This window comes from Ceratotherium simum, chromosome 4 (assembly GCF_057802395.1).
Source record: "Ceratotherium simum simum isolate JZ-2026a chromosome 4, ASM5780239v1, whole genome shotgun sequence".
Classification (NCBI taxonomy): domain Eukaryota; kingdom Metazoa; phylum Chordata; class Mammalia; order Perissodactyla; family Rhinocerotidae; genus Ceratotherium; species Ceratotherium simum.
The window spans coordinates 8,373,648-8,398,719 of record NC_141903.1 but is presented as its reverse complement, the minus strand read 5'-3'; the positions used below and the strand labels follow the sequence as shown (position 1 = coordinate 8,398,719).

Below are 25,072 nucleotides of genomic sequence, written 5' to 3'. Positions count from 1 at the left end.
GTCCTCATTTTACAGAAAAAAAGATGGAAGGTTGGGGACACTGATACATATACACTTAAAACGGAAAATGTTTCATCATTTGCGGCCTCAGTACTCAGCAGAGGAGCCCAGAATATAACCCCTGCCTTCAAAGAGCTCCCACTCACAGCCTTGAGAGAGGGCAGGATCACATATTTCCAACACCCAGGGGGTGCACAGAGGTGCCGCAGAGACGCCAGGAGCAAGGAAAGGCTCACCTGCCTGTCTGCTCCCAAGCCAGAGCTTCTCGGCCAGCAGCATCATCTCTACTGAGTCCGTAAAATGTCAGGCATAAAACCACATTCCAAAACCAAAACAAGAATAATTCACCCCACCTCTGCTACAGCTATCAAGGTAGACAACAGATCTGTCTGTATAACCAAGTTTTTTAAAAGGGGTCCAGAATATAAAGAATTTCTTAAACTGAACTCAATGCTTGGAATCACTTAGAGAAATAATGTATTTTTAGATAATGTATTTTAGATAGATAGGTGACTGAGCCACCTCAGCATGTTAAGCATACCAGGAAAACACTAACTTAGGAGGCAGACGTCCTGTTAAAAAATCTTATTCATGGCCAGTGACTCTTGGCAGTGGTTACCAATGCTCAGGCTACGCCCTTCAGGGGCCCAGAGGGTTTGCTGCTGAATCTACGACTCCATATAAACCCAAAGTATTACAATGACAAATGTGTAACATGTCTTACATATAAGTCAGGTGTTATTTTTAAAATTCATGTAGCGGGGCCGGCTCCGTGGCTTAGCGGTTAAGTGCGCACGCTCTGATGCCGGCGGCCGGGGTTCGGATCCCGGGCACGCCCCGAGGCACCACTTCTCCGTCCAACCCGAGGCCGAGTCCCACGTACAGCAACTAGAAGGATGTGAACCTATGACATACAACTATCTACTGGGGCTTTGGGGGGAAAAAAATGAATAAATAAAATCTTTAAAAAAAAAAAAAATTCATGTAGCTGTTCTTAGTTTTACAACATACAAAATTGCTTTAAAACATTACTGAATCAGTAAGCAGCTCTGTTACTCTGTGTATTTCAATGAATAGAAAAAGCACCTTTACCATCACATGGGAGTTTGAAAAAAAATTGTTTTTAATTTAAAAAGAGGGGGTGAGGGAATCCCCATACCAAAAAGAATTTCACACATGCTCTCCCACTAACGTGAAATGTTTTCGAGAACTGGGTGACTTGGTTATAATCTTGTACTCTACCTAAAGCCCTGAAGACACAGCAGAGGACCAGAGAGGTACTGCAGTAAGAAAACACAGTCAGCCTGCGATACACACCCACCCTCTGAGATGTCGGACAGAGAACACCATCCAGCAGGGAAAGCTGAGCCATACCCTCTATCTCTGACCCTCAAACAAGAGCCAGCATTCAGGACCTCTCAAAAGCTCAGCTAGATAACAGGCTTTCATTCTAAGTCAAATGCAAGTTAGGAAATGGCTTAACTTCTTGACACTTAGAAAGAGCCTAATTTTCTAAAATACACTTCTAAGTTTTAAAAGAAAAAGTTTGCCAAATAATTCTTTTTTTTTTTTTTTGTAAATATTTCTTTAATATTGGTATGGAGAAGGCTTTTGTGTGTGTGTGTGTGTGTGTGTGCGTGTGTGTGTGAGGAAGATCAGCCCTGAGCTAACATCCATGCTAATCCTCCTCATTTTGCTGAGGAAGACTGGCCCTGGGCTAACATCTGTGCCCATCTTCCTCCACTTTATATGGGATGCCGCCACAGCATGGCCTGACACGCAGCGCGTCGGTGCGCGCCTGGGATCTGAACCCGGGCCGCCAGCAGCAGAGCGTGTGCACTTAACCGCTATGCCACGGGGCTGGCCCCCAGCCAAGTAATTCTTGATCAGTCATTTTAGGAAGTTTCCACTTAGGGCTATTTTAAAAATTATTAGGTTCCTGAATCCCAAAACAAGTGTAATTTGTTTCAATATGCCAGGAAAGCAACACTAAACCAAATCAGGGAGTTGACAGCTTTGCTGCACACCAACCCCGTGTAATTCCTAAGACTTCACTCTTCTCAATTCCCAAGGCGACCCATAAAAGAAAGCAGCACTTCCTGCTGACTATGCCTACCCAAAATACTACCTACCACCATATGTGACAATCTCAGATCTTACTAGAATGCTTATACGTCAGGTCTTTTTTAGAAAAACTAGACCTTTAAAAATGGAAGGCAGCCCACTGTGGTAGAAAATACCTAGGTCAATTAGCAGCTTTGGCAAATGACTTGGACTGTCCATACTGCAGTTTCCTCCACCATAAAAACGGGAAAAATAATACCTACTTCCTCAAAACTGTTGTAAGGATCAAATGAGATTACATATGTAAAGTGCTTATCACAGAGTCTACAAATGGCAGCAGTGATGCTCTCCCTCACTGGTGGAGAATACTGACCAAAAGGAGGAGGCTGTGACCAAAACACTCTTCTCACCAAGTTGCCAGGAGTGACTGGCTCAGTCTAGGTTGATCTTTGATAGCCCTGAGCCCTCCCTAACGATTCCTAGGAAGGGGCTCTGCCTTCAAATGCAATTCAACTATTATCTTAACTTCAGCAGCAGGAATACAGCGCATACACAGGTGCACCTCTGTAATTATGCAGATACCTGCCATTTCACCTAGACATCAGGTGGTGTGGCTACTGTAGAGGAATATTTCATGTTTTTGAGAACTTGTAAAATCCCCTTACCCTGTGCAAATTTTCAAAATACTGGGAAAGTAGCCATGATACACAGAGTATACAGCGGCATTTAAATTGGCAATAGAGTGAAAACAGATGTCTGAGTATGGAGGAATAACATTATTTTTAGAAGCCTAAACACAACTGGGTGGGTGGGCAAGTTTCAGCATTTTCTAGTCAGGACAATGTTAATATCAAGTTTGCAAACCACAAAACAAAGCTCCCCACTTTCCCCGAATAAAATGTGGTTTATTAGAAGGTGCGATACAACACACCATCATTTTACTAGTGGTTTGTTCCAAGGAGAGTGCTTCAAAGGCTTTAATCCAGTGAATAAAAAGAGGAAAAAGGCATATCATATGAAAGAGTTTGTCACTATTCTGAGATGGCGAAACAAAAATCCAAGTTCGGGACATCAGAACTCTGAATGAGTGAGTCTATTATAATAACTCCCATCTCTCTGTTGAGGGGCACCTGGGGGCATTCTAGAGCAAAAGGAGCATGGGCTTTGGACTAAGAGTCTCAGCTTTGACAATAAGAGGATTAAATTTAATCACTGTAGCAAAGTACCTAATGGTAAACTAGCTCACCATTAACAATAATAATGATGATAATAATAATAACAATTAAGATTCTAGATAGCAAAGGAAATACGACTGTTTCTTTTAGAAATGTGTCTCAAGTTTTCCAGGAATTCCTTCTCAGTTCAGAGGCACTCTAAACCCTCTCTCTGTGTGGCAAGAACACCCATGAGAGAAGAACCTTCGCAGAAAGCTAAGACTTCTTATTTATTCTCCCCAGACTTCATTTCTCACATACTCATTTCCTGAATAATGGGGATTGGCCACACTAAGCCAGGTTCTCTACTTTTTTCTTAAAAACTGGCCAGTTTCTGGTGGGTCAATGTGGAAAGGCAAGGTCATCAGCTCATCAGAGCCAAACCTGGGAATGGATAGACGACAGGAGCTAGTACATGAACTAGAGCCGTCAAACAAGAATGAGCAAAAGAAAAAGGTGTTGTGAACTGGCAACCTTGCAAAGTATATGGGGGAAAAACAGACTGCAGCTGTGTATGGGCAACTGGGGAGGGGGACACAAACATCCACTTAACATTCAGGGTGTAATTTATCTTTTGGCAATGTGCTTAAAACCCTTTAAAGCACTGCCTTTCCCATAACAGGACTAAAACAAGGCCAACTAATCTTATCTTAACTCATACCCTTTTTTCAACTAACAGTCAAGGACACTGAGTACTCACACAACCGGAGAAAGATGAAAAGATCACCTTGACAAATCTGTAGGCATATAACAACATACCTCTTTCTCCTTCATTTCTCGAATTTTCCACTTCGAAAATGACAAACAACACTACTAAGCCTAGAGTTAGACAGACCTCAGTTAAAATCCCATCTCTCCTACATAACTACGTAACAGGTTCTAAAACTTCTCTTTGTCTCAGTTTTCCCTCATTACAGATGGGGATAACATGTAGCTTGTTGTAAGGATTAAACGCAATAATCTATCTAGGTCACACAACATAGTTCATGATATACTGCAAGGACTCAAAATAGGGTACTTGTCATTACTATATTCTGCTTATGAGGATTTCATACCAGCCATATGGGCAAGAGCCAAGCCCATGAGTCTCTCGGTTGTTTGATCTGTGGATCCCTGACATAACTCTACATTTTTTCCCTACCCTGGACTGTATAAAACATGCTCCTAAAACAGAGGTAAAAACTCTATTTTGATGAGATACCAGTGATCTACAGTATAAAAAAGTCATATTAAGTGCAGAAGAATATAAGGTTGATCACAGACTCATTACTCACTAGCTGTGTGATCTTGGGTGAGCTATTTAACCTTACTAAGCCTCAGTTTCTACAACTTTAAAATAAGGGCATGGCCTACCTTTCAGGTACTGTCCAGAGCGTTAGATGAGAAAATGTATTATAAAATGCTTAACAAAGTATCTGGCACAAGTAAACGCTCCATACATAGTACATTATTTTTATTATTATCACTATTAGCATATATACCAAGGTATAAAACATCATCCTTTACACCAAGAGATCTAGCCCACAAAAATCTGGAGGAGACTCTTGTGGCCAACCAGTGGGTTTTCCCAAACCACACTTTAAGAACCACTGGGTAGACCACCATGATGTAGAGGTTTTATGTCAAATAGGGTTTTCCCCCATAGCTCTATTTTCCTCCCTTCTGCCTCCTCTATTAACTTTAAAATATTATTTCAGCCTGAGGAAATGGTTATGGTAGGTGGTGTCATGTACTGTCATGCCACAGAATAGTGAGACATATTGTTGATTATAATAGTACTCACGGGGATTAAATAAAATAACCTATGTCACCAAATCTTCAACCTGATCAAAATTCTTCCCGAGTTCCTATTTACTCATGATTGACTTTAAACATCGTCCTTCTCATAATAAAGAACTTGCTAAAATTATTCAAGGAAATTGGGAGATATTTTGTAATAAACAGTTGGGGGAAAAAAGCAGAAAGTAATATAGTTTCTAACATATATGCACAAGCAATGTCTTAGTGCAGCTACCAAGGGGTAAGAGACAGCCCCTGTCCCCTGAAACACACACACACCAACCTAAGATTCAAGTCAACACTGTCTCAGCTAATAACACTGTAGAAGCAATTTATTCCAAGTTTTGAACTGTCAATGGATCAATTAATTCCTAAACTTTATGATTTGTCTGGCAGAAGTTTTAAATTATTTAACCCTCAATAAAAGGTTACTTTATAGCTCATTTTAGGGAGCAGAACATTCAAGACAAGGGTTCGTGTTTTAAATAATGATATTCTAGTCACATTCAGATTTACTGTTAACCGAATGATTCCATTAGTCCACATCTGCCTTAAGGGCGGGGGGGGGGGGAAGGTGGAGGGGGAAACTCCAAAAAAAAGCACATGTTTCTCCATTAATGAATTTTGGCACAATAACTTTTATGTCTATCACCTGGGGGAGAGGATTACTTCACATTTGGGAAACTGGGTATAGCTTTATGGGTGATACAGCATTGCCTAGCGAAGGCTAAACTTTCCTGCCAAGGAGGAAATAGTGAAGTAACCAAGACCTGCCAAGCACACATGTGAAAGAGGTAATGAGAAATGCCTGTGCATGTCTTTCCTAGTTCAAGGAAAAGGGCTAAATAATAAAACTGAACTCATTAGAACACATGAACAATATCAAACATCTCCAATGTCTCTCATCAAGTTTACAGAGTTTTACTGGGCTAGTGAAGTTACACTCAAACCCAAAATGGTCCAGAAGCATAATTCGCTCTATAAAACCCACTTAACTATTGCTTAGAATCATATTTGAGTTATTTTTATGAAAAATTATGGGAAATATACAGATGAAACTGAGACTGTGCCTTCTCTAGTTCTCTAGAGATGGCTCAAAAATGTAAAACTATGCTTACCTGAAAACCTGGGCATTGGATTTTGGAAAATTTATCAAATTAGAATAAAAAGTTGATTTTAGATTAAGGTTTTAATTAGCCGGCAGCCTTGCAGAAGCATTTCATATTTTAGAAAAGTTAGATCACTTTTTACAAAAAGGCATTATCTACTCTGAAAAATAGCCACAGATTATATACATTGTGAGACATTTGCTTCAAGAGCTCAACTTAAAAAAAAATTACTAGTTTCATGATTTTAGATCAACAGAACACTCTAAGACAACGTAAAAAGTGGAGAACAAGATACAAAGAGCGCATAAAAAAGATAAATCATAAAATTACCTCTATATCCTGGATAATCTTTGGGTATAATGACCTATAAAATGAATTGGGAGGGCCATCTGTGGGTCTGTTTTTAAACAGGTACTGATCCCTGGCAAATAAAAACAAACAGATGTTACATTTCTGCACATACAAGGGTGAATTTTATTTAAACATGGTGCTTACAAAGATATTTTATCTTCCAAGTCTTTTGACTTGCATTGCACTTTAATGGCTCAAAAGCAAGATTTCTGACCATTAAATTTACATGTTAGGCACAAGTTTACTTCAATTTACGGCTCTCTAACATGATCCTTGCCTTTTATTTTCTGAATAGCCAACACACAATAATCTAGCCTTTCATTCTATAGTTTAATAAAATGTGCTAATGTAACTTTGTGAAAAATCTAACTTAGTACACATCAAACCTCCTCCCATAAGGAAAACACAGTTCTAACCCTCACCCACACCACCACCTGTACTTCTTTCTGTAGCTCTCTCTTTTTCTGTGCTAACTGGGTCAGTTTACTGACATGTACAGAGCTATAAAGCTGTATTTAAGTTAACGGGTCTTCTCTGAAAAATCCTGCCCACTGTGCCTCCCATATCTTCAACCAGGAGCAGTAACAAATAGCAAAATGGCATTATTTGACTTCCTCGTATTTTCTTTTTTCTTATCTATCTTTTCATAACGGTATCATCACATAAGAAAAATGTGAAAGGAAAAGCATAATTACATAGCTTTGAAAACCCAAATCACTCATTCAAACTATACAATACTTCCTAACAGTTAAGAAATATAAAGGAAATATACAATTCAGAAGGGGTTATTCTAACAGCTTTAACTTTTTTCTTTCCAACTCTTGACTACTCATCTTTTCCTGCTTATTTAAAATAGGCCAACAAAACTGGCAAGTATAATTGCTCTTCTGAGTAATCAAACTGACCCTATATCAAAGATACTTGTTTCAAGGGAATAAGCAACCCAAGTACTTACCACCCTCTTCTTTCTGAAAGTCCCTTCCACAGAGGGTCAGTGCGCACCATTCGTTCAATCAGCTTCTTCCAAAGCATTCCTTCGGAGATCACTCGCTGCCATTCTTTACATACCAGCTCTGCTGCACACAGAGACCTGGCATCCAGGTAGGAAAGAATGTTTTCTGCTATGTGATCTAAGCCTTGCTCTACAAAATAGAAACGGCAATGAAGGAAAGGGAGGCAACGTGGAAACGTACCAGTCACCATGGCCGTACAGATAAGAGGAATAAAGAAATCCTGAACCAGGTAACATACTTGAGTAACATCAAACGTTCTGCAGATACACGTGTGCATGAGTACATAAATACATACACTTCTTTTTGGTTCTGATTTTTTAAGATGAAACAACAGATGGCAACAGTTCCTGTGTGTAAAAGCTGACCCTGGACAGTTCTATATTTGTTAGATATTACGATAAAACTTATTTTCATTTTCTTTTACATAACTCTTACAAAACCGCTGTGGGGTAACCATTTCCCAAATTTTACAAGATAAGGCACAGAGAGGTAAAGCACTCAAGACTTCACAGCTACAAAGTAGTAAAAGCCAAGGGTGGAACTGTGCTCTCTTGCTTCAAAGTTTGTGTTCTTTCCTCTCTGACTTACTGTCTTTCCTAACAAATCATCCCATTAATCCCTGACCTATGTGAATCCCTTGGGGCTAAGGAGACAAAAAAGATGAAACACTGACACATCTTAAAATGCTTATGAAAAGTTAAATGACAATCCAAGAGTTAAAGGCAGGTGTACCTGGATGTTTTTTTGTCAATCATTTCTTCATTTCCTTCTTGTGGAGGTAAAATCATCAAAAACGAGCCACATGCCTACAAATTCTATAACCTTAAGAGGTGTATCCCACACAATGTAAGGGTCTTCTCAAAGACAACCAAGATTCAACCTCTGCCTGACATTCACAACAAGAAGATCACTATGGTCAACATTGTTGCCACCTGTAAACTCCCATCCTGTGGTTCTAGGCATGTCCTCTGTGGCTACAAGAGATAAAGCTCATCCCAGGCCTGTTCTAGGTAGTGGTGGGAACACTCAACATATAGGCAGAAAATTCCAATTTCAGGTCTAGGTTCACAAGTAGTACTTCTGAGACATGGAACATAATACTGAAACATCTCCGCCCCCTGGTTTTTTACCATATAAATAGTAATCACCAGTAACAACTGTCCTTTCTCACACTATCTGTAAGAATCAAATAAAAGAGTTTTATGAAATGATTTTAAAGACAACAATGCACCATACAAGGTTATTCCCTTTTTCAAGATAAATAGAAGCAGTATAGTAGCACTAACTTGGCAGGGTCTAGGTAAATCATTAAACTTGCAGAGCCTCAGTTTCCTCTTCTGTATAAAACGGGGATAATAATCGCTGTCCTATTTTGAAAATATCAAAATGTGATGATGCATAAAAATGCTTTACAAACTAAGGTTTTCTTCAACTCTAAGAATGACTATTTACACCGTTGATTATGGTATGGTTTAGAGGCCCTTCATAAACTAATTCTCCTACTCTGGACTAGATTTAATACCAAAGTTATGATCTGATAATGAAGACTACACTGGAACCACTATCTTTTCTTGTATGTGTCCTTATATTACAGTTAATACATTCAAAGACTACATGCCTTCATCTAACTAACAGTTTTATCACAGTAGACTCCTAAGACGGCAGTAAGTTAAAATAAAATCCTAGGCCTCTCCCCTAAAAACATCTATTACAAGTCCCCCTAATTCTGTGTTTGTATGGCCGTTGGGGGGCGGGGGGCAGCTTCATGCAGGAGTTTATGGTTATCCTCACTATAATTCACCTTCAAAGCTTTATCTGACCCTTCCATTTTAGCGGTAGAATTCTGATTCTATCATCATCCAGAAGAGTGGGTATTCCACACCAGATCTGCACAATGGGCAAATGTAGTAAGTCTTTATCTCAAGTTGCTGGCAAACATGCTAAATGGGTCAGAACCAAGGACAGCACCCATGATTCTAGCTATTTCCCTCCAGGCTATCACTGATCCATTCATTGAATACTCACAAGGCACCAACACTGAGCTACTAGTTCTGTGACCATCTGGATATACTACTGTCCCAGCCCACATCTCTCTATCCAGTCCTCAAGGATATTTGGAAAAACTTTGCCCCATGAAGACAATACCACCTTTACACCATTTTTCTGAACTACTAGTCTGGTAACCTTAACCAAAAAGGAAATGAAGTGAATTTGGTATGGTTACTCTGTGTGTGCCCTTGCTGGTCTTTACTACATAAAGTTGGTATTGCATTTTTTGTTTACAAGTCGGCACGAGCTGCTTTGTGTCCCTTTTTAACACACATTAACTCATGTTCACTATAGAAAAATTATAAAATGCACATAAGCAAAAATTTTAAATCCCTGAATCCTACCTCTCAGAGATAACAGCTTTTAACATTCTGTATACATCCTTCTAGGCTTACATAACCCTACACAGTCTTTTCACCTGCTAATTAACTTTTGATGATCCATTTAAGAATTCGGCTTAGAGGGTAACATCAAGTTTAACCAGCCAATATCCCCCAAATACACCTTCTCCAGTTCTCCAGTTCTTAACACCAGGAAATCTGCTCATCAATCCTCTCAGGACTACCAAACACAGTTGTACAAGCTATAAAGGACACAACTGTACCCAGTAGCTCTGCCTATGGTTCACAATCACTTCTCAGTGTTCCACAATTCTGAAAATCACAACTACAGGTGCTGTCACTATCCTGGCACACAGTGTCTTTAGGTCTACGTATTTATAGGAGCTGTGTGTTTCCTAAATATCTTCATATCTTCCTTGGACTATAATTTTTCTATGCTTTCTGGTTTTAAAACCATTATCCTTAGGGGGAAAGGAAAAAAGTTAAGTTAAATGAAGAGTGAAAAATAGGCTGTTTCTTTCTATTCTCACTACACCGTCTATTCTATTCCAAGCACACCATCCCTTCATCCTTCAGGCTCTTGCTCCAAAGAGTTGATTATTTTGTTTGTTGTCAATTCTCCCAGATTACTTAACCATTTTGGACAATTTTACATTATTCAGGTTTTTGCCTTCTTGATACCATTCTCAAAGGTTCAGTCTACCTTTCTGTGCATCTCCGTGATCATGTGCCCTTTTCTTCCATCTTTTGTCCATGTTTATTCAAAATCAAGGAAATTCACTGATAATCACATGGGGTTCTACTTGTGCCTCTCCACTACTAGGACTGACGTATCATTAATCAGAATTTCAAATTTCAGAATCTCTCAACCCTCTTTAATCACATTTTCTTTTAGAGTCTCTAGCCATGGGCTAATAAACTTAGCTCTTCTCTAAATTTTTCTTTTTTCTTTTTGCTGAGGAAGATACACTCTGAGCTAACATCTGTGCCAATCTTGCTCTATTTTGTATGTAGGTCGCTGCCACAGCATGGCTGATGAGTGGTGTAGGTTCATGCCTGGGATCTGAACCTGCAAAGCTGGGCTGCCAAAGCAGAGCGTGCTGAAATTAACCACTAGACCATGAGGCCTGCCCCTGAATTTTTCTAATTCTGGGGTACTTTTCTGCTGTCTTCTAGTTTCTACACTTAATATTAGAACACTCTCACTTTTCAAGGTCTATATTACTTCCATATCATTAACCAAATTCTCCTAGTTGGTTATAAACACACCCCTAACCAATTCCCCTCTGGAGTCCTTTGCTCTTTGAGAGATGAAACAAATAACGAGACAAGAATGCATTAGATAGTTGCCTTTTCAGGCCTCAATGGTTGCAACGTGCCCATCGTCTGTATACGAACAGGGAAAGCCGCATCCAAATCTTCCACCTGGTTGGGTGGTCTATGAGCTGTTTCTCAGAATCCTGTGTGGTTGTATTTGAATCACTTAGGGTTACTGATTTTAAAAACAAAATAACAGCAACAAAAACAGATTCCTCGGACATTCATCTGATCTATGGAATCAGAACTTTTAGACGGTGAGGCCCAGGAATCTGTCTTTTAAGAAGTGCCACCAGAGAATTTGGACACGTTGGGAACCACTGCTTTACAGCAATGATATCCCTTTTAGTCCGCTTTGATTTTTCCCCATCAATAGCTCACCACTGGACTTATCAATGAGTTTCTGCATAAGGAAATCTTTTATTAACACATATTTCCTCCTCTTTCAAATGCCAACACTCCAATTCAGCAACATCTCAGTGATATCTATGAGATTTAATTTATTTCCTTTGGATAATACTTTAAATTCATTTCATCCTTTCTGAAGGTAGCATGTTTTAGTTTCTTGGAAAATGCACTGGCTGTAGAGTCAGATAACCTGGGTTGAAGCAAATCAGTTTTCCTTTTTGGATCTCAGTCTTCCATAAAATAGGAATATTAAATGCCTGAAATGGGTTATCTCATATAATCTGCACAATAACCCTCTGAGACAGGTACTCTCAATATCCTCATTTTACAGAGAAAGAACTTCCTAACCTTGTGGGAAGGTTAATAAGAGGAGGTTATCAAGGAGCCAGATACAGAACAGTACTCAATAAGTGTCCGTCTCTGCTCCCCTTTCCTCATCCCCAAATCCTCTTAGCTGATATCATTGGTCAAAGAAGCTGAGCAGTGTTCCTCTTCTTTATTATTTTCTGCAGAGAAAATACTACATACCTCCTCTAGCAAAGTGCTAAGCACTCTCCAATATCTTGGAATAAGTCTCATATCCCCCAAAATGTTTGGAGAAGAATAGGAATCACACACCTCTATTTGAGCACCTTAGAGCAGCTATTCTCAGGAGCCACGCAGACCTGGTAACTTTCTGGTTTCAAGCCAATTCAGGACAAAGAAGTTACTGAATAAGCTGGTCCATTTGCCTGGGCTAAAAAGTGCTCTGAGCTGTTACAACTAAGTATTTTCTTAAGTACCAATGCATGGCTCTCATTTACTCTCTCCTGCTGAGACTCCCCGCTCTCCCACTGTCACCCCCCTTCCCAAGGCAACAAGAAGACACACTACGGCCTTAGAAAATGAGGCCAGAATACTGCACACACAACGCTGAAGAAGTGTTGCTGCTGCTAATTATAGGCCCCAGATGAAGGTCTGGAAAAATTTCAATAATAAATTAAAACAATTAAATGGCACACATTTCAAAGCTCAATATGTAAATAACACTGTATCAAAATGAAACTCAATGTGTAACTCAGTTCAATGCCCTTGACTACAGCCAGTTTTAACACAGCTGCTTAGATCATACAACTACAGAAACTGTTATTATTTTTTTAGAAACGCATTTCAAAGAGCAGCTGCGAAGAAACTTCCTTCCCCACCCACCCCTGCTGTCCCTCCCCCCTTACTAGGCACGGGTCTAGTTGTAAAATCTGAAGTTAGAAACCTTTTGAAAGAAAAACAATGCAATTGCTGACAGCAACAGTCTGTCAATGGATGCCTTTAACTTGGAATATCCTGACCTAAGGATTCAGACAGAAATGAAACAAAACGATGCTCAGGTCACAAAGTCCAACATTTTGTTGTGCAAACAAGGTGGCACACCCCTACCTATATGATGTCAGGATGAATCAATTCGGAAATAGTGAGTGAGTAATTAAAGCTTCCTGGCAATAAATCTTATTACCGCTGGAGAAGCAGGTGTTTCCTGCCCCTCTGGGCTATTTTTTTTTTTTTTTTTTAAGCTCTTATCCTCAGAATACCCACCAGATGCCAGGCATATTATATACATTGTCTTAAATCTCCACAATATCCCATCAAGTATTATTATTATTCCCACACAGATGAGGAAACTGCGGCTCCAAAAAGTTGGCACTTACATAACTAGTACGTGCAGGGGCTGGGATTCTATTCAGGGGCTGTCTAAATCCAGCACCCATGCTCCTTCCACACTGTCATGCTGAGTCTTTGCCTCGCATCCAGCCTAAAGCCTTAGCTACACTCTGGTTCCTCCACATCTCCCAAGACCTTTGCTCTAGTCTCTGTCACATTTACAGCCCATATGGTTTATCATCCTTACTTGGGGATATGACAAATGAATAAACCACGGCCAGCAAGCTAAGTGTTTCAAAATTCTTAATTGCTTAGACACCTGACCAAATGGATCATCAAGGCTTATCATCCTTTTTGAAGTACAATCTGCTTCTACTTCAAATGGTATAAATTTCCCCTTTAACAACAGTTCTTACAAACCACAAACTTAGTCTGCAGAAATTGACATTGCAGACTAAACATTTACCATGATTTTTAGAAAAGCATATCATAATTATCACTTTTTCCACTGAACCAAAAGGAGCCAGCGACCACAAACATTTTCCATTTTCCCTATACTGACAGGTACGATATTCACAATAAGCACTAAAAAGTCAAAACTACAGACAATTTTTATAGAATTAATGGTTTTCGCAATCAAAAAAAGTCTTAAGTTGACTGTCGATTTCAACAGAGTAAAAATTCAAACTCAAGATCATCCACAGTGAAAGTTAAACATCAAACTAGAATAACGATTAGTAAGTTGCTCCACACATTATTATATCTAAGTATGAACATACACGTGGACCTGTTTCTCCCCTAATGCTCTTAAGGCAGAGTCTGTGTTAAGGAACTAACAGGTTTAATTCAAGTCTACTAGACACTAACTAACATAATCAACTTGGCCAGCTTGTCCCCAGCTATTAGATTCCTATGTATGATATACACTGACATATGTATATATGTTCAGATCAAATCCTGTTAAAACAAATAGCATTTTAACAAAAATATTTCCATGTCCCAGCAAATGGTCCATTCAGTTCATGTAATATGCAATACCACAAAATTCCACTTTAACAGAGATATGGACAATACCTTAAAATTCGCTGTAATGAAAACTGAATTGTATGCAATTATACTAACCATATTTATATACATAACACATGTTCATCTGTTCTGTCTCTTCTCCAAGACTGTACACTCCCCAAGAGAAGGAGTTGCCTCTGAACTATACTCTGCAAATCAAGAGAACTTCAACAGTGCCACCTTATGGATGTTCTGTAAATATAAGATGAGCTCCCTGGCACTCTAAAATGTTTGAGAAGCAAATTACAGGGAAAAATAAAACAAAAGCAAACAAAAAAACAATAGACAGATTTGTTTGAAAAAAACAGAGGCATAGCTTCATTTAGTTAAAAGCACTTACATGGAACAAGTACAATCATCAACTTTAAAACCCCCCTGTCTTTTCTTGCAGCCTGAGTAAGTGGAGAGGCTTGGACAAGGGGTGTTCTGAGTTCTGGCACTGCACTGCACAGAGGAGCTGCACCACACGTGCACTCGTCTGACTTAACTTCACCTATAATTCATCCTCTCTCTCTCCCCCATCATACAATTTTTTTTTTAATTTTTTTATTTATTTATTTTTTCCCCCCAAAGCCCCAGTAGATAGTTGTATGTCATAGTTGCACAGTCTTCCAGTTGCTGTATGTGCGACGCAGCCTCAGCATGGCAGGAGAAGCGGTGCATCGGTGCGCGCCCGGGACCCGAACCCGGGCCGCCATCAGCAGAGCGTGCGCACTCAACTGCTAAGCCACGGGGCCGGCCCACCCCCATCATACAATTAAAAGCGTATCTCTTTCTCTCTCTCTCTTTCTCATAATTATAAGTAAATATTACTGAATTGGGTTGTAAACCATGTATTCTATACTTAGGGCCAATTTAAGGAATTTTCCACAGTAATCTTAACTATAAATTATTTCAGCCTTTGTACTAACTTGTGAACCAACCCCCACCATCACCCATACAATCACAATAAACAAAATGTAGGATTTGGGGCATTTCACCCAATTTTTCTGATCCTTGGCTTCCCAGTCTTCACAATGAGAAAGAGAACTAAGTGATGGCTAAGATCCTTTTCAGCAATTAAATACTATCATCCTAGAAAGAGAGGTTCATATTTTGCTTTTCTAGAAATACTAACGGATGAAATGAGGCAAACAGTGCTACATTTCAGCATAAAAACAACAGAGTCAAAATTTTCTAAACTAATTCTCAAATACCCTTAAACACTCCCATTGTAGAAAGTAAACTTACAAGTTTTGGAAAAGGGATTAGAAATCAGAAACTGGCCTGTCAATTTGCAGCCCCAGGTTTCAGGCCTGAGACGGGAGCCCAGGTCCTGTTTGCTACAGAAATACTTACAACATGAAGTATTGACGCACTGTAAACCACAGACAGCCACAGGAAGGAGTTATTCTTTGAGGAGCCATCCAGAAGCTCTGACAGGGGCAGGACCGGTGGCAATGACAACGGTCTATCCCTGGCTATTTCTAGACCTACCCTCCTGGCATGGCAGTTGTAACCTCCAGCCTACACTGACCGCGTTAGAGGAGAATGTTCTGGCCAGCATTCTCTTCACGAATGAAATCTCTCTATCTTACCTAGCCATATTTAAATTAAAAATTTTTTAAAAGCAGACAGAGACAGAGAGCAAAGAATTAATGAGCAATCAAAAGTCAAAGGTGGATGAATAGGCAGAGCAGAGAGGATTTTTAGGGCAGTGAAACTACTCTGTATGATACTGTAAGGATAGATATATGTCTGTATGCATTTGTGAAAACACACAGAATGTACAACACAAGAGCAAACCCTAATGTAAACTATGGACTTTGGGTGGTAATGATGTGTCAATGTAGGTCCACGCACTGTAACAAATGTACCACTCTGGCATAAGATGTTGACAGTGAAGAGGCTGTACATGGAAGGGAGAGGGGTGAAGAATACGGGAACTCTCTGTACTTTCCATTCAATTTGGCTCTGAAGCTAAAACTGTTCTAAAAAATAGTCTATTCAAAAAAAATAATCAAAGTAAACTTAACCAGAGGAGTGTGAGTGTGTGTGTGTGTGTGTGTGTGTGCTGTGCGTGCTGTGTGTGTATGTGAGAGTGAGAGTGAGAGAGAGAGAGAGAGAGAGAGAGAGAGAGGGAAGGGTAGTAAGGGAGAGGATACAGAAATAAATTTCAAGAAATATAATAAAGATATGCTATCTGTTTTCCCAATGCATTTTTGCCATTCCCTAAGTGTCAGCTGAGACAGAAATGAACATCCTAAACTTTGGGACACTTCCCAACTACAAAAACTGTAGGAAAAACTGTCCCATGTTTTTAAAAAAATTACAAAATACAGATTACATAGAGACTACATCAAAATAAACAGCATAGCATTAATTCATTAAGCAAACTAAATAAAACAATAGTATTGACCAATGATCAACACCATTAATCAAAGAAACTGCCTACATTTCTTAGATAAATGCTAAATTGTAACTTTTCTTCAAGTGCCATAAATAAAATACAGCATGGGTCCCAAAGAAACGCTGCCTCACACTGGACTCACTCATTCGTTTCACAAATGTCTACTCAGCTCTGCTGAGGCTCTGGGTCTGGGCATTGCACCTCTCAGCATTTTAAAAGGCAAGTACAGTTACCTGGTAAAGCGGTAATGAAGTCCCGCTGCAACATGGGCTTCAGGTAGGAGTTAATATGTCCATGCTGGTAATGACACATTCGGGAAATAAGGTGTTCCACAAATTCCACTTGATCTGATTCAGACCACTGGTCAAAATATTTAATACACAAGTCTTTTTCTTTTTGATAGTTTCCTTCTGATGGCCTCTTTCTGGAGACGATCACAGATGATGTTCCATTACTTATCTATTTTAGAAAAACAGAAAAATAATTAGTTTGACAAGGAAAAGAAATCTAATTAGTATTTCATTAGAAACATTTTTCACCCTGTGTATTTAATCTTAAAGTGCCAGTTTTACCCTAAAGCCAAACTCATTCTTTTATTAATTCATTCAGGAAGTAATTTAAAAATGTATTTAGGGCCTGTGTCTTCAAATCAGTCTCTAAAGTAAATGCCGAAGTTACAGTTATTTCTCAGACTAAATGGTGGCTTAAATCGTCATTCTCCCATGCTTATTCCAAAACCATGCTGTTATTAGATAACTCATGTTAGAGATGACCATCTTAGAAAAATTGCTCAACTTGGCAAAGTGGCAACTGACTGACTATTAATAGTTTGTTTTACTTCCTCAAAGTTAACGATATATTCGTCTATGCCAATGGTTCTCACACTTGTGCGTACAGCATAACAACATGAGGGCTCTTAACACGTAGATTGCCAGGCCCCGCCACAGACGTTCTGATTCTATTGGTCTGGGGTAGAGCGTGAGAACTTGCATTTCTAACATCTCCTAGGTGATGCTGATGCTGCTGGTCCACAGAGTGCACTTTAGGCAACACTCTTGGAAAACCACTGGTTTATCTCACAGAGAAAGCTGAAGACAATTCAATTTGAAAAGCTTCCTTTTACCCAACAGTTTCAATCTCTGTATTGCTTCCAAGGCTACTAAACTGCTGGCAAAACGGTCTAGCCTTCCACGCCCTTCTTTTGCTCACCTACTCAGAAAGCGACCAAGGTAAACCACGTAAGCCTGAAAGTTCCTCATTTTATATAGCTGCTTTATGGATACCCCACAAACTCCTATACTAACTTGTATTTCTCATCAAATCTGCATGGTCCTTGCATAAAACCAGTATATATTTTTTAAGTTGAAAGTACATACACCGCATCTGGACAACAGCATCAAAAAAAAAAAAATCTAAATCCCTAGACTGAAGCCACAACTGCTACTGATGCTAGAGGCTCAGTAACGTCCCTGTTTAAGAAAAAAACAGCCTCAATGCTTTTGTAAAACAGTTGCCAAGCCATCTGCCCAGTCACTCCTCTGACAGCCTCCTCACATGTAATACCAGAAGGAATAACATATAAAAGAATTTTGAAAATTGAAGACTTGCATTACAAACATCCATTAAATTCCATTAGAAGCTTATCTCAGAAGTCTTACATAGAAAGAACCAAGAACTTTTGTTATCACTATGTCCCCTAACTTCAAGTGGCCTGAAGCCATCCCAGAAAGAAGACATCCTTTGTAAACATCCAAAGGAGTCTTTGGCCTTCCTTGATAAAAATCTTACAAATCTTTACTGTCTGAAGTAAGTTCTTATGTCCACATTTAGAGGTATAAAGTCCGAAGGCATTCATCTCCCACCCCATTTATCTTACCATCTCCTTGTCTAGGAATGTTTTTTCCCTTGCAATTTGGGTGAGGAAGAGCTCACTGACACTGGGTATCACCAGAGGGCAGCACTGAACAGAAATTTTTGATGTTGCTTGCAGTAAAACATTCGTATCTAACAGACCCAAAAAATCAGCATTCAAAAGTCAGATGAAGTGAAAATTCTTTGCTGTGGTGAATATCAGCTGGTATAAGGAGCATCTTTGCTACTTGTAAGTGTAAGGATGTTCACCATAATGTTACAATAGAGAAAAAGTGGCAGTAACTGCCCAATTGTAGGCAACTAGTTAAAGCAAATTAGAATACATCTACAAGAAGTACTATAATGTAGTCATTAAAATTAGGTTTATAAAGTAAGATTTTAATAACAAGAGAACATGTTTATTAAGTAATATTAAGCAACAAAAGGCAAGATGCAGAATTTTATACAGCATTATAATCACAATAATTTGTGTGAAAGGGAACACATCACGAGAGAGTAAAGGATATATATGAAAACGCTAAAAGTGCTTACTCTTGAGAAAAAGCTATATATGTTTTCCTTCCCCTTTTCTTTCTATATTTTTTTCATAGTAACTTGACAAAATAATTGCTTTCATAACAGGTTGAATATAATGATGATAACTTGCATTTGTGTGCTGCTTTATAATTTACAAAATACTTTCACACCTATTACCTCATTTGATAAGCAAAAGGGTTATGACTTCATTTACAGAAGGGTTCCAAACCATCTAGCTCCCTAGAGCATTGGTATGAGATTAACTAGTTGAAGGAAACACAGATGAAAGAAAAACTCAAAGCCAATGTGTCAAGAACCACTCTGAATTGAAACATCAATAGTAAATGAAGAGAATCCTATTGCAAAACCCCAAATGTGAAGGAGGGAACAGAAGTCAGTCTGTACACAGTCCCCAAAAAATAGCGGCAAGTGCACAACTGATTCTACAGCACATTTTCCACTGCTACTTCTAACCACCTGCTTGGCTCAGAAAGATCTTCCTGGCATCGTTTTGCTATGTTTCATTTCATCTTAAATCTGTTGGGTATACTTTATTCTTGCTAACTAATCTACCCCTTTCAGTTCAAATCAAAGGAACCCACAGAATGTTTTTTGAAAATTATTCTCTTCAGATTTAGATTTGTTTTGCCTTTGTGTCTTCACGAAGGGAAAATTTATTTATTATCATAATGGTTGATTAAAACACCAAATCATGAAACTTTACATGTTCCCTCCCACCCCCTGCAAAAAAACTGGGGGATTGGGAGGAAAACTGGCAAACTAAAATAGAGCCAGGAGAGAAGGAAACTGAGTTTAAAAGGAAAGGGCAAACCATTACTTGGGATGGTGGGGTGGGGAGAAAAAGTCATCAATGGTGTGTGGCATGGTGCCATTCTGGTGATAATGGACACCACCATTGTCCACCTTTGGCTTAAACAGTAGCCACAGACCGAACATTTTAGGCTACAGCCACTTCAGAATCTTTGTGAAAACTCCAAAATTCTTTACTATTTGCAAGGACACATCCCTAAGGAACAAAAGATAAATTAGGGTGAATTCTGAAACTAGCAAAATTGCACAAAGGAAAACAAAAATGCTTGGCTCTTGTTTTCATTGAGGACATGAGCTGAGGGAGCATCGTATCTACAGTAGTAAGTCAATTGCTATCTTATCTGTGCGCCGTCATTCCTACCTGCCAAAGAGTATTTTTCTTTGGGGACTCATCTTCATTTTGATCCTCCATAACTGAAGTGTTCTAAGGGGGGAAAAACAGGTTATTTGAATTGTGCCGAGTTTTGCAATTTCTAAATAGCTACACCAAAATATAATTTTGAAAACCCAAACTAGAGTGTACCAACACAAACCCAAAAACTATTTGGCTTGTGGTTAACACATGCCATTTTGGGTCAAGGGGCTGTGCTCATCTTTCATAAACCAATCCAGTTAGTGGCTGGACAAAAGTAAGCATAAAATCTTTATTTATGAAGGTTGGCCATGCTTAGAAAACAGGCTAAATCATGGGAGTAGGGCTGAAGATCTACCTCAATCATCACTCTTATTCTTTTACTTGTGGCAAGAAGCCCCAGAGACCCACTAAGTTCCTGATGATTGCACAAAACATTTACTAGAATGTCTGCTATTCAGTAATCCACCCCAACCATCAGCAATTAGAACTGACAAAGCCTTGGAAGCCCCCTGCTTTTCTCCTTCCTCCCTTGATAGCCTTGTTTTTCTGGAATGGCTTTGCAATCTCCCTTACCAAGCATGGTGGGTGCCCCAATCTTTTCCCTGATGAGGAGGATGCTGTTAGCCAGTAACAATCTGGCTTGCCTTGGGAATGCATTAGCTTTTGATTTTTGTATTTACTGCACAAAGAGGCACTGTGTAATTATTCTTTCTGGTGACCTAGTCGCTCAATAGATGCCCATTAACTGGAGATTATACATGATTAGATTTTCCCTTTTGAAGCTCCTACCTAATGGCTAAATGGAAACTTAATGAGAATGGGAAGTGGGAGAGTTGCACTCTGAAAGGAATAACAACTCATTTATAGATGGCAGTCTCTCTAAGATTCCCTCCCAAACCTAAAATTCAAAGATTGAGGTACAAAATTTAAACTACAACATTTGTCCCACAGTATTATCCAAAAGGATTCTATAGATCTGTTTAAGCTATCAGCATTTACAAAATCCTGTTTATTGCCTATAGAGGATAAGCCTGTCTCTCAGATTTTTCCCTATTTTTTCTTTATGTTCTTCAAGTCGTAAGATGTTTGGACCCATACAATATTTCCAAACAATCCATCTAAAAATACTCAACGTAGACAATGGCAGAAGCATCACCACTGAACACTGGCGCTCCGCAGGTCACACAGCAAGCTCTGATCAGGGATTCGGTATGGTGTGGTGGGGACGCCAAAGGCTCTGAAACCAGAGACAAGCTGGAATCCTGATTTGGTCACTCACTCAGTGTGTGGTGTGATCCTGAGCAAGCTGTTGACCCATGGACAAATACAACCCATAGAGAGTTGTTGGGACTGAGACTACCCAGCACAGTGCTTGATGTGTAACCTGTATTCAAAAAATCTGTTCACGCCCTGCTTTGAAGGTGCTACGTTCCCCCAAGTGGTATCTTCTTGTGCTTTTCTAACCTCAGACTTGGACAGAATGGCTCCAGATGGCTGCATACAGAGAAAACCCACTGGCTTCCTCAATAAACTCTGATAGGCCGCAGAGCCCCAAGGTCTGCGATAGGGGAGGGGGCAGGAGGGCAGGGCTCCATCTGTGAAAGCCAACCACGAGATGGCGGGGAAGGCAGCGTGTCCAAGCGTCCAAAATAAGTCTAGAGCAGCGCCAGCAACAAACGACCCTGAATGGGAAGAAGGGGGTGGAGAAGAGAGAAAAAAGTAGTATTTCTCTCTCCATCTAATTTTCCTTTTACTGCTATCTTGAGAGACTTAGGGATTAATGAAACTGGCAAGTGTCCTTAGGGGAATGAATAAACTGGGAACAGTGACTCAGTACATCACCTCCTGGGTCTGACTGGTGTTACAAAGCCAATCTTGCAACGTCACAGTGTCCTAGGTTCTAAGGTAGTGGCAAGAAGAAAGAATGGCGGGAAACACGAAGAGTTGAGCACGTAAAGTGGAAGAGAGATGGGAAGTAAGTCCCCGCCGCCACGTCTCCAGGTACCCCAGGAAACGCATGAGGGATGTATTTATGTATAGTGTTGTGAACTAAAAACTTTTGAAATATAGCTATGAGGCTGAATCCGCCCGAGCTATTCTGACCTAAGCTACCTTAATACTTTCCTCACTTAGGGAGGAAACAAAAAAAAGTCAGAAGTCCCTGTTCACCACACAAGAAACAACTGTCTTTCCAGTAAGAAAATTTAATTCTTTCTTTCATTCATTCCAAAACAGAGAAATGTTGTTTCTTTATATAGCTGAGAAGAAAACAACCTCTCTGATAAAAATAGCATCTATTCTCTTAAGGCTTGATAAAAGTGGAGAAAGATATACAAATGAATAAAATTGCACTTAATAAAGCCCTGTGGGGGCTGGAATACCTCCCCCATCATACATACTTTTTCAGCTTTTCTTATAAAGCCTTCAGGAGAAGACGCCAAAGGGAAAATGCTGCTCTCAAGCTACACTGATCAGAGAATCATTTCCAAAGAGTATTCCAGGTGACACAAGAGATGCTTAAAGAAAGAAGGGTCCCAGCGTCTAATTAAGTACTCATGTGCACACTCTCCCCACCAAGACACTCATGCACACACCCAGACAGGTCACAATACACTTCATTAAGATACTAAAGGCTCTGTAATGTCTCATAACTTAAACATCAGGTTAAGTTAGTTTAATTCAGCTTTCCAAAGTCTGCTGGATACGCACACTCCCCTTTTATAATAATATCTCAATAACAGCTCAGCACGTATCGGCAAACACTGGACTAGGGCAACAGCATGGCATAATTCCTTCTCCATCCCACTTCATCAGGCAAATATTTCTGCGAGACAAAGGAAATGCCTACTTTTGGTAAACACAAAATATATACCTTCTCTATTCCTCATCATCTTTCTCAGCCTGCTACAGAGGGTTGTGGGGATAAGGAAGGATGGCAAAAATTCTCTTTAGGGCCACAATTTTTTTTTTTATCACTTTGACTTTTATTCCTTAAAGATATAATAGACAAGAGCTAACAGGTTCAAGGGTGAGGTAAAAAACAACAACAACAACGAGCCTTCCAAGAGAAAAGGAAGGTGGTTTCCTATATCCAAACTCGCAGATGAAACCACGAGGTAAGCCAATCTTAGAGGTGAAATCCTCTTTAAGTCTGCAACACTTCTAGGAAAGGAAAGTTCTTTGAAATATCAACCTGGCTTCCTACGCTTCTCTTCATCCTCTCTTTCCTCCTACATCTACCAAGAAGTATCACATGTAAATAAAAATATAGACCTTTCTATCTGATACTCATTTCATTAGTAGAATGAAAGATACAATCTAGGGGGGCTGGCCCGGTGGCTTAGTGGTTAAGGTCGTGTACTGTGCTTCAGTAGCCCAGGGTTCGCAGGTTCGGATCCCAGGCACGGACCTACACACCACTCATCAAGCCATGCTGTGGCAGGCATCCCACATATAAAGTAGAGGAAGATGGGCACAGATGTTAGCCCAGGGCCAATCTTACTCAGCAAAAAGAGGAGGATGGGCAACAGATGTTAGCTCAGGGCTAATCTTCCTCACCAAAAAAAAAAAAAAGACACGATCTAGAAAGAAGCAGCTGACCCTGGGGGCAGATCAACCTTGATACCACGGACATTTGGGGCCAGATAATTCTTTGCCGTGGGGGGCTGTCATGGGCACTGTAGGATGTTTAGCAGCATCCCTGGCTTCTACCTACTAGATGCCAGTAGCACCCCACTCTGCTGCCATAATTGTGACAACCAAAAATGTCTCCAGATTGCCAAGCCAGGGGGGCCCACACACAAAATTGCCCCCTCCCCTTGAGAGCCCCTGCTCTAAGGGTGTGAGCTCCTAAACTTCCCTCCTTGGGAAGATACACTAAATCACCGCCACCTCAGGCCTGGCCTGCCTTTCTCTTAGGGCTTCCTTCCTTTGGCCCCTGTGACAGTATGTGACTTCTTCAACTATAGTCTCATCTCACCATGGTTAAGCAATTCATGGAGTATGTAGATATCTAAATTCTGGGATAAGGCCTGCTTGCCATTAAATTCTTATATGGGAAAATCTGATATCAGGATTTCTTTAGAGATCCATGGGCTTGAGGGTGTGGAGCTATAAATATCATGAAGTCATTTACAAAAGTTAGTCTGTACATATGCCTCTAGAAAGATCCAGAGCTTTCATCAAAGGTGTCCCAAATGCAAGAAGATAGCAAAGCATGACTTTGACCAAACAGCTGACCAGAGTGGATGGAGCCTAGGCACATTTTTTTTTAAGTTCTCCAGGTAATTTTTATGTATGTCTCTGCTTTAAAATCACTCTATGGCAAAATAACGTGGTCCATGTAGCAGCACCATCCTAAGTAAGGAAACTACACTGATACCATCACAACAGACTCCATCCCAACACATAGTATTTCAGAACCACCAAATAACATGAGAATCTAATGCTGTTCCTTCTCTTATAAAGCCTTCAGGAGAAGATGCCAAAGGGGAAATACCACTCTCAAGCTACACTGATCAGAGAATCATTTCCAAAGAGTATTCCAGGTGACATAAGAGATGCTCAAAGAAAAAAGGGTCCCAAGGTCTAATTAAGTTTGACAGATGCTGTGCCCTGCGTGACAGCTCTCTCCCTCCCCACCCTCCCCCTAGAAGTTACAGTATACTTCATTAAGATACTAAAGGCTCTACAATGCTTCATAATTTAAAAATCAGGTTAAGTTAATTTAACCTAGCTTTCCCAAGTTTGTTGGGATATGGACAT

General features: G+C 39.8%; 1 protein-coding gene across 15 annotated transcripts in view; it reads right to left on the bottom strand.

Moving 5' to 3' along the window:
• Positions 1-25,072, bottom strand: part of FBXW11 (F-box and WD repeat domain containing 11) — a 125,250-nt gene that overhangs the window by 25,259 nt on the left and 74,919 nt on the right. For 9 of the 15 annotated variants that reach the window (XM_087429416.1, XM_087429423.1, XM_087429418.1 and 6 more), the window contains 4 exons: positions 20,315-20,377; positions 16,968-17,193; positions 7,473-7,659; positions 6,497-6,587 (listed from right to left, as the gene is read on the bottom strand). In XM_087429416.1, coding sequence (XP_087285542.1) covers positions 6,497-6,587; positions 7,473-7,659; positions 16,968-17,193; positions 20,315-20,377 — 567 coding nt within the window. The remainder of the gene's footprint in view (positions 1-6,496; positions 6,588-7,472; positions 7,660-16,967; positions 17,194-20,314; positions 20,378-25,072) is intronic. The other 6 variants (XM_087429420.1, XM_087429428.1, XM_087429429.1 and 3 more) reach the window with 1 other exon arrangement.